The sequence below is a fragment of the Miniopterus schreibersii genome (genome assembly GCF_964146895.1).
Source record: "Miniopterus schreibersii genome assembly, chromosome: 10".
Lineage (NCBI taxonomy): Eukaryota > Metazoa > Chordata > Mammalia > Chiroptera > Miniopteridae > Miniopterus > Miniopterus schreibersii.
The window spans coordinates 61,063,685-61,080,131 of record NC_138110.1 but is presented as its reverse complement, the minus strand read 5'-3'; the positions used below and the strand labels follow the sequence as shown (position 1 = coordinate 61,080,131).

The 16,447-nt window shown below is 54.2% G+C and overlaps 1 protein-coding gene across 1 annotated transcript; it reads left to right on the top strand.

Moving 5' to 3' along the window:
* Window positions 1-1,829: 1,829 nt before the first annotated feature.
* BPIFB2 (BPI fold containing family B member 2) lies at window positions 1,830-16,399 on the top strand (the record flags this gene model as incomplete). Its single annotated transcript, XM_081149425.1, has 15 exons — window positions 1,830-1,938; window positions 4,305-4,398; window positions 5,853-5,957; window positions 6,677-6,823; window positions 8,110-8,170; window positions 9,430-9,490; window positions 11,345-11,436; window positions 11,653-11,838; window positions 12,063-12,116; window positions 12,654-12,824; window positions 13,336-13,403; window positions 13,556-13,601; window positions 14,345-14,408; window positions 14,722-14,798; window positions 16,358-16,399. The coding sequence occupies 15 exons, from the start codon at window positions 1,830-1,832 to the stop codon at window positions 16,397-16,399; spliced, it is 1,377 nt and encodes a 458-aa protein (XP_081005551.1).
* Between the last annotated feature and the right edge of the window lie 48 nt (window positions 16,400-16,447).

The window sequence follows — 16,447 nt, the reverse complement described above, 5'->3', positions numbered from 1 at the left end:
AATACAGCTTCCCAATACCAGGAAATAGTCTACTATGCACATGTACACATATACGCATGCACTTAATCCCATATACACACAGACCCACAGACATCTCAGTATACCAAGCCCACATATACGTACTGTACCCAGAACTCCCCATACCTGCAGTCATGTAGGGTCATGCAAGCAGGCATGTAACACCATAAACCAATGTGTCAACACGCCCATTTCATGTACACTTTCACACTCACACATACTTTCCTCTGATGCCAGTAATTATGACCTAATACACATGTGTACACATAACTATGCACACATGATCACACACACATACAAACACACATAAAACCCTCACACACACATATATGCATGTGCACAATTCCTGGGGCCCTATAGAGCTGAGGTGGAACTTGGAGTTCGTAGTGTGGAAAGAAAATGGAATTAATCCACTGTGAGTGAGATTTGCATTTGGAGAGAGTTTGGGGTGTTAAGTAGCGGGGACTGGATCATCTACACCCTCTTGTCTGTTGTCTCCCCAGTTAGGACTCAGTGTCTGATGAGGATCAGGGCTCAGTCTGTGATAAGGGTCAGGGCTCAGTGTGTGACCAGGATCAGGGCTCAGCCAGTCACAGGGCTGGGGCTCAGGCAGCCTCCTGTTCCTCCTCAGAGGGTCATGTTTCTGGGGTAACTTGGAGGCACCAGGCTGAGAGGTTACTGCAGCCATCTCGTCTCCCTGACTTTGAGCATTCCCTCCTTCCTGGGCCTGGCCAGGCCTGGCTGGGGTGATGAGGGGATCCAACTGGGAGCAGACCTCCTTCCAGATATCTCCTGCCCTTCAAAGCCCCAAAGCTGCCCAATCCCAGGGTCTTGCAGTGGTTGGCAGCCAGGCCAGGCTACGTGGCAGCCCCACCGCCCATGTGGGATAAGACACTTTGGCACAGGCCATGTTTGCAGGGAAAACACTTGCAACCACAAGCAAACCTGTCCCTCCCCATGTCCCATCTCAGTAGGTCCTGCATACCAGGGAGCCCTATAAAGCAGCTTCCATACCTCTGTGGGGCAGATGAGGGCTTGGCTGGGGCTGACAGTCTACCTGTCCCAGGAACTGCCTGAGGTAGGACTCAGGATGGGCTGGCATCCTTCCAAGGAGGAACCTTGACTTCTCCATCTGTCCAATGGGGACACTACTTTCAACCACCTTCTGCAGAAGGGCCCATCTGTGGTCTTGCTGTGGGACTCTGGAAAAGTGCTCCCCATTGGGACTCAGCCCATCTGAGCTGTGGCATCTCATTCCCACCAACTCCCTCTCCCTGAGTTGGACACAGGTCTGCCCACTCGGCTGGGCTGGGTTGGGAGGGTTGAGGGGGTGAGGGGAATGTCCACTTTCTGGACATTCCTTACCTGGCCCAGAACAAGATGAGGACAGGAGCCACCCCAGGTCCTCCCCTGGGTAGGTTTGGACAGCTGGACCCCAGAATGGGCTGTCACACTGGGCTGGACTCCTGGCATCAGGTGACACAGCCCTGGGCCCTGGGGTGGTGAGCCTGGGCTTCAGTCTCCCCATCTGGGAGTCTCACCATCCTCCTCTGGCATGGCTTGGGTCCTGCACAGGCCCAGTTTGCTGTGTGGCCTTAGGGAAGGCCATGTCTTCTCTGGGCCTAGGGGCCATTTCCAAACCAGATCCCCAACGCCGAGATGCAAACCTGTATGTGGGGCCTGGGACTAGGGCTGGGATCACCACTCAGGGCTTTTGACCTCCAGGCTGGGGTGGGAGATTCTGGACAAGCTCCCTGATGGTTGTCCCCACCCCAGCCCACAGATTCTAGGGGGCAGCGACTAGGATCGTCATGGCTCAGGCATGCAGGCTGGGCCTGCTGCTGGCGCTGCTGCTGCCCGTGGTCGGTGCCTCCAGGCCAGGCACCGTGGTCAGACTCAACAAGGCCATGCTGAGCTATGGTAAGAGATGGGCTGTCTGCGTGTGTCTGCACAAACGTGTGCGAGTGAGTCCATACCGGCCTATATGTACAATCCTAAGTGCGCGTGTGTATCTGTGGACTCAGAAGATCCCTGAAGACCCTGATCTTATCTGTCACTGTGTTCCTGGCTCCCACACAGTTTCTGCTCCCACACAGTGCTGCTCAACATTTATTAAGTGAATGCATGAGTGGGGTGTATGCCGTGTCCAACATGCAAGTGTGCCCTCATGACTGTGCTCACGGGCCTCAGTGGGGTGGGCATGGGTCAGTTTGAGTGGCTCCTTTTGCTTGTGTGTAAGTTTGAAAGTTCATGGAGATGTGCCCACATGTATATTTGAGTGTTGGGTGGGTGCCTAACCATGGGCATGTGTACAAATGCCACGGTGCATGGGCTGTGTGTACAGGCATGGCTGCACACCCTGGGTATACATGTGTGTGCATGGGGGGTGTCTGTGTGCACATGCATGTTGGGGAAGGCATGTGTAGCATGGCACTGGCATTAGATCCCTGCTGGGCTCACAGTGAGAAGACCCGACCCCTCACCCGGCCCAGCCTAGGCCTCTGTCCTATGATTTGGCTCCATCCCCTGGAGAAGGAAGCCTAGACCCAGGGAGGGACAAAAGCTGTCCCCTCAGCTGCCCCTCTGAGGCTTTTGGGGTCTCAAAGCTAGGTTAGGGGCAAGAAATCAGCAGCTGTTTCCCCTGAGGCCAGACCAAACTCAGATTACAGTGTGAGGGACTCAGATCAGAGAGTAGAAAGGACTTCCAGTGGCCCAGGCCCGAGGTAGGCCCATAGAGGCAGTGGCTCAGGGAAGGAGCAGGGTCCCCTGGTGCACACACGGCTTTCAGGACCTTGTACCTGGGCACATAGGCAGGTGATGAAAGGAGTCAGTGATCCGTGTTACAGTGTGCCTGGCACATGGTACCAGGCACGAATGCCTACAGACAGGGGCATGAGGTGCCTGTGTTTGTTCTGGGCGGAAATCCGGCAGGAGGACCATGCCCTACACACCTCTTTCCAAGGTCAGGCTGGGTGACTTCTTAACATTGTCCTCTAATCTTCCGAAAGCCCCAGCTTTCAAGCCCTGTGTGGGGGAACATATAGATGAAGTCCAGAGGCCTGGGTGTGAGTCCCGGCTCAGCGGCAGATGGTCAGGCTGGAGAGAGGGGCATCCGAACATAGATACCACTGCCTTTATGCTTGGGCCTGGGGAAACTGAGGCCCAGAGAGGGCCAGTGACTTTCCCAGGTCCCACAGTGAATCTGAGCGGAATTCGGGCCTCTCGACCTCTCATTCGATGCTCTTTCGGCCCCATCGCCTCTCTTAGTTCCATTCACATTTAGTCAGTACCTCCCTCGGCCCAGGGTACAGGTAGGTGAGGAGACCCAGGGCCTTGGCGCCAAGTGCTTTGGGCCAGGTCTGACTTCTCCTTGCCAGGAGTCCCCACCTCTCAGTAAACTGGGCATAATGTGGTACCTGCGGCACAGAGCTGTGAGGAACTGCCTGCTTCAAAGGAGGCACTGTAGAATGATAGCCATTATTATTATTTTTAAATACGTTTTTATTGATTTTAGAGAGAGAAGGGAGAGGGAGAGAGAGAGAGAAACATCAATAATGAGAGAGAGTCTTGATCAGCTGCTCAGCGCACCCCTTACTGGGGACTGAGCCCGAAACCTGGGCATGTGCCCTGACCGGGAACTGAACTATGCCTCCTCGTTCATAGTTCAGTGCTCAGCCACTGAGCCATGCCAGCAGGGCTGATGGCCGTCATCATCACAAAAATAAGCAGCAAAGGGGAGAGCCAGCATTAATTGTGTACTGAGTTGTTACAAGGACTCCATGCGATGGGCACCATTATAATCACTGCCAATTTGTAGGTAGGAAAGCTGAGGCACAGCTCAGCCACACAGATAGTAGCAGAGCTGGGATTTGCACCCAGAATCTGAGGGACTCCAGAGTCCTCAGCCTCCAGCCCCCAGGCCTCCCCACCCGTTTGATTGGGAGGCCCCCTCTGCTTAGGGACTTGAGAAGGCTCCAGAGGAGGTGGAACCCCACCAGAGTCTTGGAAAGCGGCAAAGGATGTTATTGTTTCTGAGGAGCAGGTAGACAAGTAGGATTGTGAGAGGCAGAAAGAGTGAGAGAGGAAAGGAACGCCTTGCAGGCCTGGCGCGAGGGCGTCCAGCAGGGCTCGTGGGGAGCCAACTGGTGCCGGTGCAACTGTGACAAGCCTGCCCCTTCCAGTCTCTGAGACCTCTCGGCTCAGGACACTGGGCAGATGGTGGGTGGGGTGGTGTCCCTTGGTGGCTCCTGAGAGCAGCCTAACCTCGCCCTGCTCTGGCCCTACAGTGTCTGAAGCCGGGAAAGTCCCTCTCCAGCGGGCCCTGCAGGTCACTGTCCCACATTTCCTGGACCGGAGTGGAGAGGTGCTTTGGCCCACCAGGTGAGTGCTCTAGTCACCAGGTGCGCGCTCCCACCCCTCAGGTGTGCGCTCTCAACGGGCAGGTGTGCACTCTCACCCGGCAGGTGCGCTCTCCCACCCACGGGGAAGATTGCTGCAGCCCACTAGATGAGCACCCTCGTCTATAGGGACTGCTTCCCTCACCAGGCTAGACGCTCCCACCCGTTAGGTGCGAGGTCACAAGATTTAGAAGTTGAGACCAAGGTGGAGACATGGGGGACTGGTGCCTCTAAATTGGTAGATTTCTGCTCCTAGGGGCCAAGAATGTGCGTCCCCAGGGTTGGCAGGACTCTTGGCTAATTCTTCCAAAAGCTAGACACTGAGTTTAGGGCACAAGTCTGAGCCTAATTTGCCTCCACACCCCCTTGCAGTGCGCAGAGACTCGAAGGCAGCGATGGGGAGGGACGTCTCAAACTCATGCCGCAGGGCCTGGGCCAGTTGACGCAACCCCTGTGGGGGCACAGACTCACTCGTGCCAGATGTTTGGATTCCCAAGAGATGTTAGAAAATTTATCAAGTTTTGAATGATGGCAACTAATTAAAAAACACTTAAAACTTTAAAACACTGGGTGGGTAAAAGAGTGGCTGGCTTGGAGGTCCCTAGTAGAAGCATAGTTGGTAATGATGGAGAACTGGGATCGATACCCAATGCTCAATCAAGGGCTCCTAAATGATTTGTATTCTGGCCACCCCACAGACAGCACATTGCTGTTTAAATATAACACAAAGGGTCCTTGTTTGTGGATATGGAAACACATGCAGGATGGCTGTTAAGTGAAAAGAAATAAGTTCTAGGTGCGCCTGTGTCCTAAGGATGGAAGGATGTTACCCAAGTGCTAACAGGGAGAGTTTCTGAGGGTGGAGTTTTGATGTGACTTTTAAAATTTATACTATTTGTGGTGCCTGAATCACCCCTGCCCCCAACACTACTGTGCAGGGAGAAAATGACTTTCATTTAAAAAGAAAAATCATAGGTTATTTGGAAAGTGCTTAGCAATCAGAACAGACAACTTTGAAGGGAGTGAGTTTTCCATTTCTGGAGGGCTCCAAGCCATAGCTGTTGACTAGAAAGGTGCAGGGGGGATTTCTGCCTTCTGTGGACCTCAAAGTCTTACTTTCCCCATCTTCCCAGCTTTCCAGACCTCAGTCAGATACTAAAATCCCTCCAAGACCTGAGAAATCATCTCATCCCATTCCTGTCCAGTGCTAGGATCCTCTCTGCATTTTCCCTATAAGCTGGTTGTCCATGTATGGCTTGCATGCCCCCTGTGGTGGAGAACTCACTGCCAATTCCTTATCCCATGTTTCCGATAGTCAGGAAAGTGTTCTTTATAACATCTACAGTGTGGATGTGGATATGGCTCAGGGTACCCACCCCAGAGTTGATGCCATGGTTTCATGGGAGCTGCCTTGTCACCTCCACTCCTGCCCTGCAGAGTCCAGATTCTGAACGTCCAGGTGCCCCGCCTTCACCTGAAGTTCATTGATGGTTTTGGGGTACGCATGCTTGCAGCAGCCAATTTTACTTTCAAGGTCTTTCGGTGAGTGAATCTCCTTGTTTTATGGGGTGGGGCAGGAGGATTTTCAGAGATGATCAGAGTCATTTCACTTCTCAGCCCTCAGTTTTTGCCTCTGTAAAATGGGATGACTCTTCACAGCAAGGCTATGAGGGTTGCAGTGAATGGATTCATTGCTGTAATTAAATTACATCCCCGCTTTCATAGAGCAAGGCACATAGTAGGTGTTCAATAAATGTAGCTATTAGAATTATTTCTGTGCATGGGTCACTTTGTATTCATTTAAGTTTCAAACTATGAGCTGGGCCTTCAGAGGGATCTCTTATTTTAACTCCTCTGTCCTGACACTACCATTTTATCAGTTTTTACTGTGGGCCAAGCTCCAGGCAGGGTGTTTTCACATGACTGCCTCATGGAAAACTCAGCACGACTCTGTGAGATCGGTACCTCCAATCTTACGTCCACTTTACAGGAGAGGAAATTGGGGCTCAGCACAGGAAATGACTAGCCCAGGGTCTTGCAGTGAGAGGGTATGGGGAGCCAGAGTTCATACCTATCCACTGTAACGTCTGTGGCCCTGAGTGGAGTTTGGGGGCTTAGGTAGGGTCATCTCATGCTGAGTGGGGATCCTGCCTATTTCAAGTGGGGGGCAGGCTTGGGCTGGGGGTTTGCAGAATCTCTCATTGGTCAATGTGGGCTCTGCTGGGTGGCGCTGCTGGGGCTCAGGAATGGCATCTCCATAGAGCCTCAGAGCCCCTGGAGCTGATCCTTCCTGCGGTACTGCTGGCTGATGCTCGGGTGGCCCAGGGCTCCATTGGGACGCCCGTGGTCAGTGTCTCCTCCTGCTTCACGCTCTTCAACAAGGCCATTGTGTCAAGTGGCCGTCACAGGTGGGTGCCTGGGCTGTGCTCATTTCTTGAGCTTCCTACTCAAGTCTTCATCCAATTGCCACATTGGGCCTAGAGACTCCCAGTGTCAACCTGTTTTATGGCTGAGCACACTGAGGTTCAGAAAGGGGGAGGGACTTGCCCGAGATGTGCAGCCCATGCCCGTGTCCCCTGCATCGCCCAACCCCACACCATGTGACAATGCACCCAAACATGCTAATTTTTAAAGGATTCTGGGCTGATGCTTCTGTCAGGGACTTCGGAGGGCTGCCCCTCTCTGCAGAGATGGGGAGCCTGAGGCTCAGGAGAGCTGGCACCTGCCTCAGTCTCACTGTGGCAGGTGGCCCTTTCATGTCCTCATCTAAAGCTAACAGCAACTCTGGCCTCTAGAGCACCTGCTGGGCTGGGTACGTTCCAGCCCCTTTCTGTCTCACAGCAATCCTACCAGGAGAGTGTAAGTATTAACCTCATTTTGCGGGAGAACAAACTGAGGCCCAGAGCAGTTAAGTGACTTCCCTAAGATCACACAGCTGGCCAAAGGTGGAGTTCAAACCCCCACAGCCTGACTAACCTACTGCTTGTGAATCCCATCCCACATGAGGGCAGGGGCTCACTGGGAGGTGGTTGAGCATTTCGGACTGGACTTTTCCCCAGAGAAGAAGAGTTGGGTATAAACGCATTCATGCTTGTGTCCCATGATCATCATGTGGAACTCACATCCCCTGACAGTCCTCGCGAGTGGTGGCTGCTCACAAAAACGGAAGCCCGAGGTTGATGGCATTAAAAACAGATAATTCAGTGAGTTCAGATCAACATTTTAGCTAGTTTCCTAGGAATTCCTGTGGCGACTCACCAACTTAGACCCATCTCTCATTGTTCAGAGGGGAAACCGAGGCCCAGAGCCAGGAAGGGACTTTACTAAGGTGTCACAGAGAATTGGAGCCCAAGCAGGAAGCAGCCTCACCTCACTGGGTTCAGAGTGGACATGGAGCCAGCTGGCCGAGGACATGGCAGGGCCCAGCTTTTGCAAGGCCCTTTCTATCTCCCCCAAGCCTGGCCTCATTTTCACCTCTCAGCCGCTTCAAATCCTTGAGACCAATGACCTCTTCTTTGAGGCTCAGTTTCCTCATCTGTGGGGACAATTGTGCCAGCACTGTCTAGCCCTGGTAGGATTGCTGGCCCCTGGCTGAAGGGAGAGACTCCTCTCCCAGATTATGGCTTTGCCAGAACAGACAGGCCTGAATGCCTTGGCCAGGAGCTCAGGAGCCCTTTCCACGTCTCTTCCTTAGCGTGGGCCCTGCGCTGCTGGTCCTGGTGCAGCAGCACATCAAAGCCGTCCTGCGCAACAAGGTAAGGACGTCCTGTGAGATCTCCTGGGAAGGGGGACAGCACTTTCCTCAGCAGGTGTGGGAACGCAGGGGGGCCGCGGCATGGGGAGATTGCGATGGTCGGTTTGTTTTTAGGAGGCCCTTCATGGGGCTCCTCCACTTTTCCACTGGGAATGGGAAAGAGGCTGTGGCCGTGGTCCAAGGGTGGATTTGGAGGTGGCGGGGGTGGAAGGCTCATTCGCTTGGGCCAGCCTCAATGTCATGCCAGAGGATGGGATGGGGACAGTGCTTTCAGGGGCCATGTGGCTGGGAAAATGAAAACGGACAAGGGCATGGGCACGAGCCAGATGTGGCTTGGGTTTGAGTACTGATTCCCCTTTTTCCCAGCTGTGGTCCTTGGACAAGTAGCCTAACCTCTCTCTGCCCCCAACTCCACATCTGCCACGCAAAGAGATGGGCCAGTTGTGTGCTAAGTGCATGAACAGCCATGAAGAGGTTGGGACAGTAAGGGCAGTGTGAAGGGTGCTATCACTGTCACTGCTTTAGCTCCTGTCACCAGCTGCCTGTGGCTGACTTGGTGAAAGATGGTGGTCCAGGGGCAGAGGCCCACTGCTGATGGGGAGCTGGTTCTCCACCTCTGCCGCTTCCTAGCCCTCCTTTAAGGGGCAGTAGAAGAGACCAAACCAACCCACTGGATGCCATCCTCCCATCTTGCAGATGAGAAAACTGAGGCTCGAGGGCTGAAGGCGGCACAGCCTGACCTGGCTCTCTCCTCTGCCTCCTGGCTGCGCCTGGCCCAGCCTCCCCAGCTCTAGCCTGGACCAGGCAGCCACCTCCCCTGGCCTTGTGGTCTCTCCTCTGCCCCACCTCCCACCCCAGCTTAATACGCTTCTCTGGCTGCCCACTGTGCCCAGGAGAACACTAGTTTCCCTGGGTGGCTTGCTGACCACCGCCTGCCTCCATTGCGGGCAGCACCCTTCCCCCAGTTGGCCCTCTGATGCAGCAGGCTCCCTGCCTCAGCTGCCCAGGCCCCACTGTGGCCACCTCTGCTGTTTCCCACAGTCCTGTTCTTTCCTTCTTACCCATGGGCCCCAGCCTCCCCTGATTTCCCAGTGCCCACAGGAAGTGCTTGAAGATGCCCACTGGTGGTGGAAGGAAGGGATCCCAAGCCTTGATGTCCAGTTTGGGAGAGGCTTCCAGACAGGGACCCTAGACCCTCCCAGATTCGCCCCCTCGAGCCCTGAGTGCCTCCCTAACCCAGCCTCCTCTGTCTTGTTGCAGCTGTGTCTGAGCGTGTCCAACCTTGTGCAGGGCCTCAATGTCCACTTGGGGACTTTAATTGGTAAGACCTAGGAGTCCAGCGGGAGCAGGAGGGGACCTCTGAGACACTCTGAGGCTCCTAAGGACCTTCAAGATCCCCCCTCTGGATCAAGGTGGACCCCTGGGAGGTCAAGTGTAGGATGACTGAACAGTTAGTGATGGAATTTGGGAATCTGAAAAATTCTAGAATGCCTTAGAATGTTTAGTGCAGTATGTATGCGTGTGTGTGTGTGTGTGTGTGTGTGTGTGTGTGTGTGTGTAGGGGGGTACATGCAATCTGCAATTGCTTCCTCCCCAACCTGGAGATTCAGACACCCCCCCGCTCCCCTGGTTTTGCTCCCATATCTCCCACATTCTTTGCTGGACTCTACCCCTCACCCCTTTCTCGGCTCAGGTTCTTATATTCCATTTCCTCCTGGACACCTCCTCCTGGAGGTCCCACAGGCTCCTCTAACTCAGCATGTCTTTGACAGAACTCAAGCTCTTCTGCTCACAAGTGCCCCTGCTCCTGTTTTCCTCCTCAGGGGCCAGCACCATCCAAAGTCACAGCTCCCTCTCTTCTTCATTTTCTGCCAGGCTTGTCCCACCTCTGGTTTTTCCAGGGTCCTCATTATCCAGGGAGCACCAGAAGCATATTAGCAGAAGGCTCTGTCTTAGGCTAATCCCCCCAGACGCAGATCCTGAGAGGAGGATTTTAGTGTAAGGGGCTCAAATGGAGGGTGGTTCTAGAAGGCAGTGGTTGGGGAGCTGAGCAGTGAGACAGGGAAGGTGTGTTAAAGAGCAGGTACTGCCAGGGGCACCTGGGGCTCATTCTCCTTGGGGAGCTCTTGACACGGAGTGGAACACATCCAACATCCTCCCTGAGGGGCAGCATGCTTCTGGGGTATATATCCGCCAACTCCCACCAGTCATTGGTCACCGCCCCACTTACCTTCTGCTACTGCAGGGGAGTCCCAGGTGCCACTATGCATAGTCCAGTTAGAGCTGGGCCACAGTTCAGCCTAAACAAGGCTCCAGCAAGATTTCATCTTACAATATGAAACTAAAAGCTATGAAAGTGGGTCAGCAGTTGAAATATTGCTAAGAGCTGTGCTTTCCTTACAGTGGAGTTGAGCCTTCACCTGCTGCACTGTCTGGCCTAGTGGTGCACAGGGATGTGGTTCCCACAAGTGCCTCGCCCTTTGCACTTTGCAGCCTTCTCAACCAGAATATTCTGAGCCTTGGGGGAACTCGCCTTATAGGAAGAGGGCTCTCAGCTGCGCCTGCTTCCCGGGAAGGCACCGCTGGCTCCTACACCAAATGGAATGGCCCAGGGCCTGTGCTTTTTGGGTTCCTGTTGGAGGCAGTGTGATTAGGCAGAGAGAGTGTACCTTCGGAGTTGGATGGACCCGGAGCTGGATACAATCCTGGGCACAACTGAACTCACCAAACTTTGTGTGTGTGTGTGCGCGTGTGAGTGTGTAAAATGGGCTCCTAACCTTACAGGACTGTGGTGAGGACTGATGAGGCAGTGCAAGCCAAATGTCTGGACCTTGGAAAATGTGAACCCCTTTTCCAAAGGCAAGAAGAAACCACAGTGTGATTTGTCTCCTTTCTAATTTGGGGACTTTAGTCTTCCACCAATTGGGAAAGCAGAAACCAACACTTAGAATTGTGTCTAAACTAATGGCCAACGGGTCGTGAGTGGCTGAATCTTGGGTGTGTGTACTTTGCAACTTACGTTTGCTTACTCAGGGGCCTTTTCCCACCACTTTTGTTCCTTGGCTTGGGTCTGGTTAATCAAGGTAGTCAGATAACTGAGTTTTCTGGATAGAGGGGGCATTGGTAGATGATGCTAAGTGTGCCATCTTTTCTGCTTCATTCCGGTTTCATTTAGGCCTCAAGCCTGTGGGTCCTGAGTCCCAGATTCGCTACTTTATGATCAATGCTCCCAACATCACTAAAGACCACATTTCCTTGGATATCAACGTAAGTGCTTCCTTGTCATCCCAGAGCTGGATGCTTGGTGTTCTGGAAGATTCCTAAAAGAGCAGGGGAGTTGAGGGGAGAAGGGCTGGAATGGCATTCCAGGTGTGCAGCTGGACATGTGGCATCTTGGGGTGGGTGGCGTCTCAGAGCCCAGGTTCTGTGATGGAGCCACCTCCCTATTGACACCCTGCTGCTTGTTTCCTTCTCTCCCCAAAGGCTGTCCTCTTCCTTCTGGGCAAGCCCATCGTCCTGCCCGTGAATGCCACCCCCTTTATGCTGCCAGAGCATGTGGGCACCAGTGGTGCCATGGCAACCGTTGGCCTCTCTCAGGATCTGTTTGACTCTGCCCTACTGCTGCTGCAGAAGGCTGGTGCCCTCAACCTGGACATCACAGGACAGCTGGTGAGGGCAACCTGCTGCCTGGGGCACGTGGGGCAGATGTGCCCCTGTGGCCCACCCTGGGGAGACCCCACAGAGGCCAACCCATGGGTGGGTGGGGTGGGTGGAGCTTTGGGGCCGTCAGGGGCTGTTGGAAGGGTTAAATGAGGGTTGAGGGGACGCAAAAGGTGGCCTAGCTTGGGGAGATGCTGCCCTAAAAGCTGTCATGCATGGGGGGCTGATTTCAGAAGTCACATGACAACCCGCTGAACACCTCTGTGCTGGGCCACGTCATCCCCGAGGTTGGTGACATTTCTGGTCATTTCAGGGGTCGATACCCAAGATTGGAGTGGGGACTCCCTGGCCTGTGGGATGTCTGCTGGCTTGTATCTATCCCAAGTAGGGTTCAGCATCTACCCTTGGATCTGCACCCCCTTGGTCTCAGGCATGGCCCTCCTGCCCAGACATCACACCGTTTCTTCCTCTATGGAGAAATACCCAAGCGCTGCCCTCTGTCTGAAGTGTCCTTTCTGCTTCCTTTCCCTTATCCATCTTTAAAACCAAGCTCGGGTTACCTCCTAGGGGAAGACCAAACCCCTAGTCTGGTCCTGGAGGCTCCTTGAGCTTCCGTGGCCCCTGAGCTCCCCTCCCTCCTGGCACAGATCGCACAGGCTATGCCTGTCTTCATGCCTATTAGCCCATCAGACCGCATCCACGAGGACAGGGGCCTGGGGTGGTCCCACCTCTGTGGATCAGCATCTGAGGAATGATGAGTGGGGAGCCCGCCCGGCCTTTGCCGCCAGGTGGCCTCCTCCCTCTCTCGCACTCTGCTTCCCCAGGTGGCCCGCCAGTTCCCTGAGCCCATGCCCTTGGTGCTCAAGGTGAGGCTGGGTGGCACACCTGTGGCCACACTCCATACCAACAACGCCACACTGCGGCTGCAGCCCTTAGTGGAGGTCCTGGCCTCGGCCTCCAACTCGGCTTTCCGCTCCCTTTTCTCTCTCAATGTGGTGAGTGAGATGGGCTGGGTGGGGCTGGCTGGGGGGCTGTTGGCTCTCAGGGGGACCTTGTCTCCTGCCCCAGTCTCCTCATTGGCTCTGCTATCCACACTGGACTCCTTGCTCTTTCTTCAGTGTCCCAGGGCATTTCTGCCTCAGGACCTTTGCACCTGTCATACCCTGTGCCTAGGGCACTCTTCCCTGGCTCTTGTTATGGCTGGCTTCTCATCTGTCAGGTTTCAGCTTAAATATTGCAGCCTTCCTCAGGGCGGCCTTTCGGGACCACCCTGAGAAAGACGGCCCTTATCGGCCCTCTCCAGGCCACACTCTGCCTTCATGGCACCCACTACTCCCTGGAAGGATCCCAACTGGCTGCTTTGGTTATTGTTCACCGCTCCCACAGCCTGTCCCCCACAAATACCAGAATGAGCGGGGGCATGGGTGGGAGGCTGGATCACTGGTGGCCAGCTGAAAGGCTCCATGTGGCCTTATGCCCTTTGACCTTGCTCTCCCATTCGCCCAGACAGTGAACCTTAACCTCCAGCTCTCCGTGTCCAAGGTGAAGCTTCAGGGGATCACGTCTGTGTTGGGGTAAGCGAGGCCTCCTGGACCCAGCAACCTCAGTGTGTTCCTCTTTGGAACAGGCTCACAACTACCCCTCACAAAGCCTTGGACGCAGCAGCCACAGCACAGGGGTGGTGGGCACTAGCTCCCCGTCCCTAGCTCTTCTGCTTCCCTTTCAGGGAAGTCCAACTCACTGTGGCCTCCTCCAATGTGGGCCTCATTGACGTAAGTGTTGGGCTGGGGTCTCCAGAGACCCTCTCCCTGGGTGGGGCAGGCCATGAGCCTGGGGAAGGGGTACCTGTATGTGTGACCATAACCAGGCTTCTTCCTGGGGTGCTTGGGGACAGTGGTCAGTCAGTCCATTGGTAGTCTTTCTCATGATGTCTGTTTGCTGGTCACCAGTCAGTCAGCCTTGGTCCTTCAGTGGGGTCAGTCAGTCGGCCTGCCTGTGACTCTGCCTGGTTGTTGGTGACCTGTCAGCCCAAGAATCACTGAAACCATTGGTAAATTGGACGAGCCAGTGTCAGATGGTGTCGGCTGCTCCTTCAGTCATGTGACATGGCTGGGCCACTAGCCGCCATGCATCCCATTGTCCGTTGGCCTGAAACTCCACATGCCCCATCACTGTATCTACTGGTCAGTCCATCTGTCTGTCAGTCAGCACCAACAGGGCGACCAGTCACCTGTTGGTTCACACAGTAAGCAAGTGTCAGTCAGGTGCTGGTCTCTCAGGCTTCCCTCAGGCGAGCAGTTCCTGGGTGCCTAGTGCTCAGAAGGCTCACCTGACCCTGGGTGTAGCTGGGCTCTGCTTGAAGCCGGGACAAGGGTGACCTGCCTTCCTCCCTCAACTGTGCCTCTGCCGTCTGTGTGACCACCTGTGTGTTCATGTGTGGCCTGCCTGTCCATCTCTCCCGGCCCCTTGCTGGGATGGACCTATGGCCCCCATCTCCCTGGTTTTGTGGCTGCAGACAGATCAAGTGCATGCACTCATGGGCAACGTGTTTGAGAATCCCCTGCTGGACCACCTCAATGGTGAGTCCTGCCCTCCCCTCGGTGTGGCCCCTTTGGACCCCTCTTGCCCTACACCCACTCTAGGCTCCATCCCAGCCCCTTTCCACCTCCCAGGCTCATCGGGTAAGAGGGTGGCCTCTGGATCCAGCTGTGTGTGTGCGCATCTTTTCTCAGCTGTTTAGCAGCTGTGTGATCATTTCCCTTCCTAAGACTCCACTTTCCCTTCTGTAAAGTGGGTATATCAGCACATGAGGACATCAGCACAGACCTGGTTCCAGGTGGTGCTCTGTCACTGCCTTCCGGCTGAACTTGGTTTCTCTTTTCCTGCCTGTAGCTCTCTTGGGCATGGGGATTGCCCTTCCCAACGTGGTGAACCTCCACTACGTCACCCCCGAGGTCTTTGTCCATGAGGTAAGAGTCTGTGGGTGTGACCAGAGGGGCTTCCTCAACCTTTGGAGGGAAGCTGGCCTCTGCAATGTAGAGGCCATCTCTTTCCCCCCTCCCCCCTAGTGCAAACAGTGGGACCTTCAGGTCAGTCAGGCCTGGGGGTGCCCCCTGCTCTTGCCACGACCATGCCATGAATCCTTAGCTGCAATGAGATAGAATATCCAGGATGTCAAGAGACACTGGTGGGAGGGTTTCACCTGCCCTTTAGTCGTCAGATATTACACAATAGGGGATCTTCAGCTGTCCCTTGATTATGTGCCCTGGGTGGGTATAGTTCCTTTGGTGTCTGGGGGAGGATGACAAAGGGGGGACAGCTTTGTACACAAACCTCTGCAGGCTGGATGGGAGAAGGGGCTTCCTGACCCTTCTAAAATCACTGTCCCTGATCAGAAATTGTGGGCCCAGAGTGAAAATGAATCACAGTGGCTGCCCAGGGTGAGATCCTCAGAGCCAGGATGAGACATAAAAGTTTAATATTCTTCCTAATTCACTCAACAAGACATGCACAGGATAGAAAGCTTGGCCAAGGTCTCTCAAGCCCAAGGTCTGCATATTATTCACCCCCCTCCCCGAGAGACCCACCGATGTCTTTCCAGGGAGAATGTCCTCGTTGCTAAAGAACTGTGGTCCCAAGGCACTTGGATGACTCCCTTCCCCCAAGAAAGAACATGGAGAAGCCAGGGCAATTAGTGGGATTTCCCCCCCCCCCAAGACTTCTCCAAATAGGCATGGTCGGTGGCTGATCCACAGATCCAGCCAGCCAGGTCTGAAGTAAAAGGTCCCTAGACCAGCGCTGTTCCATAGAACTTTCTGCAAGGATGGAACTCTGCACTGGCCAGCACAGTAGCCACTGTCAGCCACTGGGTACTTGTGGCTGTTGGGCACTTGAAATGTGGCCAGTGCAACTGAGGAGCTGAATTTTAAATTTTATTTAATTTTAATTAATTCAAATGTAATTAGCCACATATAGCTACTAGCTACCATATTGGACCACATAAGAGCTACACATGGGTAGGGACTTGGTTTGGCTTGTTCTCTGTTGGGTCTCCCAGCACCTGACACAGGGCTTGACTCACAGTAAAGGTTCAGTGAAGATCTGCTGAATGAATGAATGAATGAATGAATGAATGAATGAATGAATGATCAGCAGGCCCCCAGGACCTTTCTGCAGTACACTGTAGAGAGTAAAGGACATATGTGGAATACCTGGCTCTGCTGGGGAGACTTGGACTTGGGGAAGATACTAAATGGTCTGGACTCCCAATCATAAAGCAGAGATGACCATGTATGGATGCATCTAGGGCAAGCCACGTGATGAGGGCTCTGCCTGCTGTGGGCTCACAGCATCCTCATAGTAGCAGTTCGGAGGTGGGTGCTGTGAGTGACTAAGTAGAAAACAGCCCAGAGACACACAGCAAGAGTGACAGAGCATGAACTCAGAGCCAGGATGATGGGACAGCTGGGGGTCCTACAGATTCATATGTGGCCCTCTAACTTGGTCCATGGTTTTCTTTGCCTTTCAGGGCTACGTGGTGATATCCAGTGGACTCTTCTACCAAAACTGAGGCAGGACCACTAGGAAGGCTGAGTGGGCCAGCTGCCTGCCTTGAGGA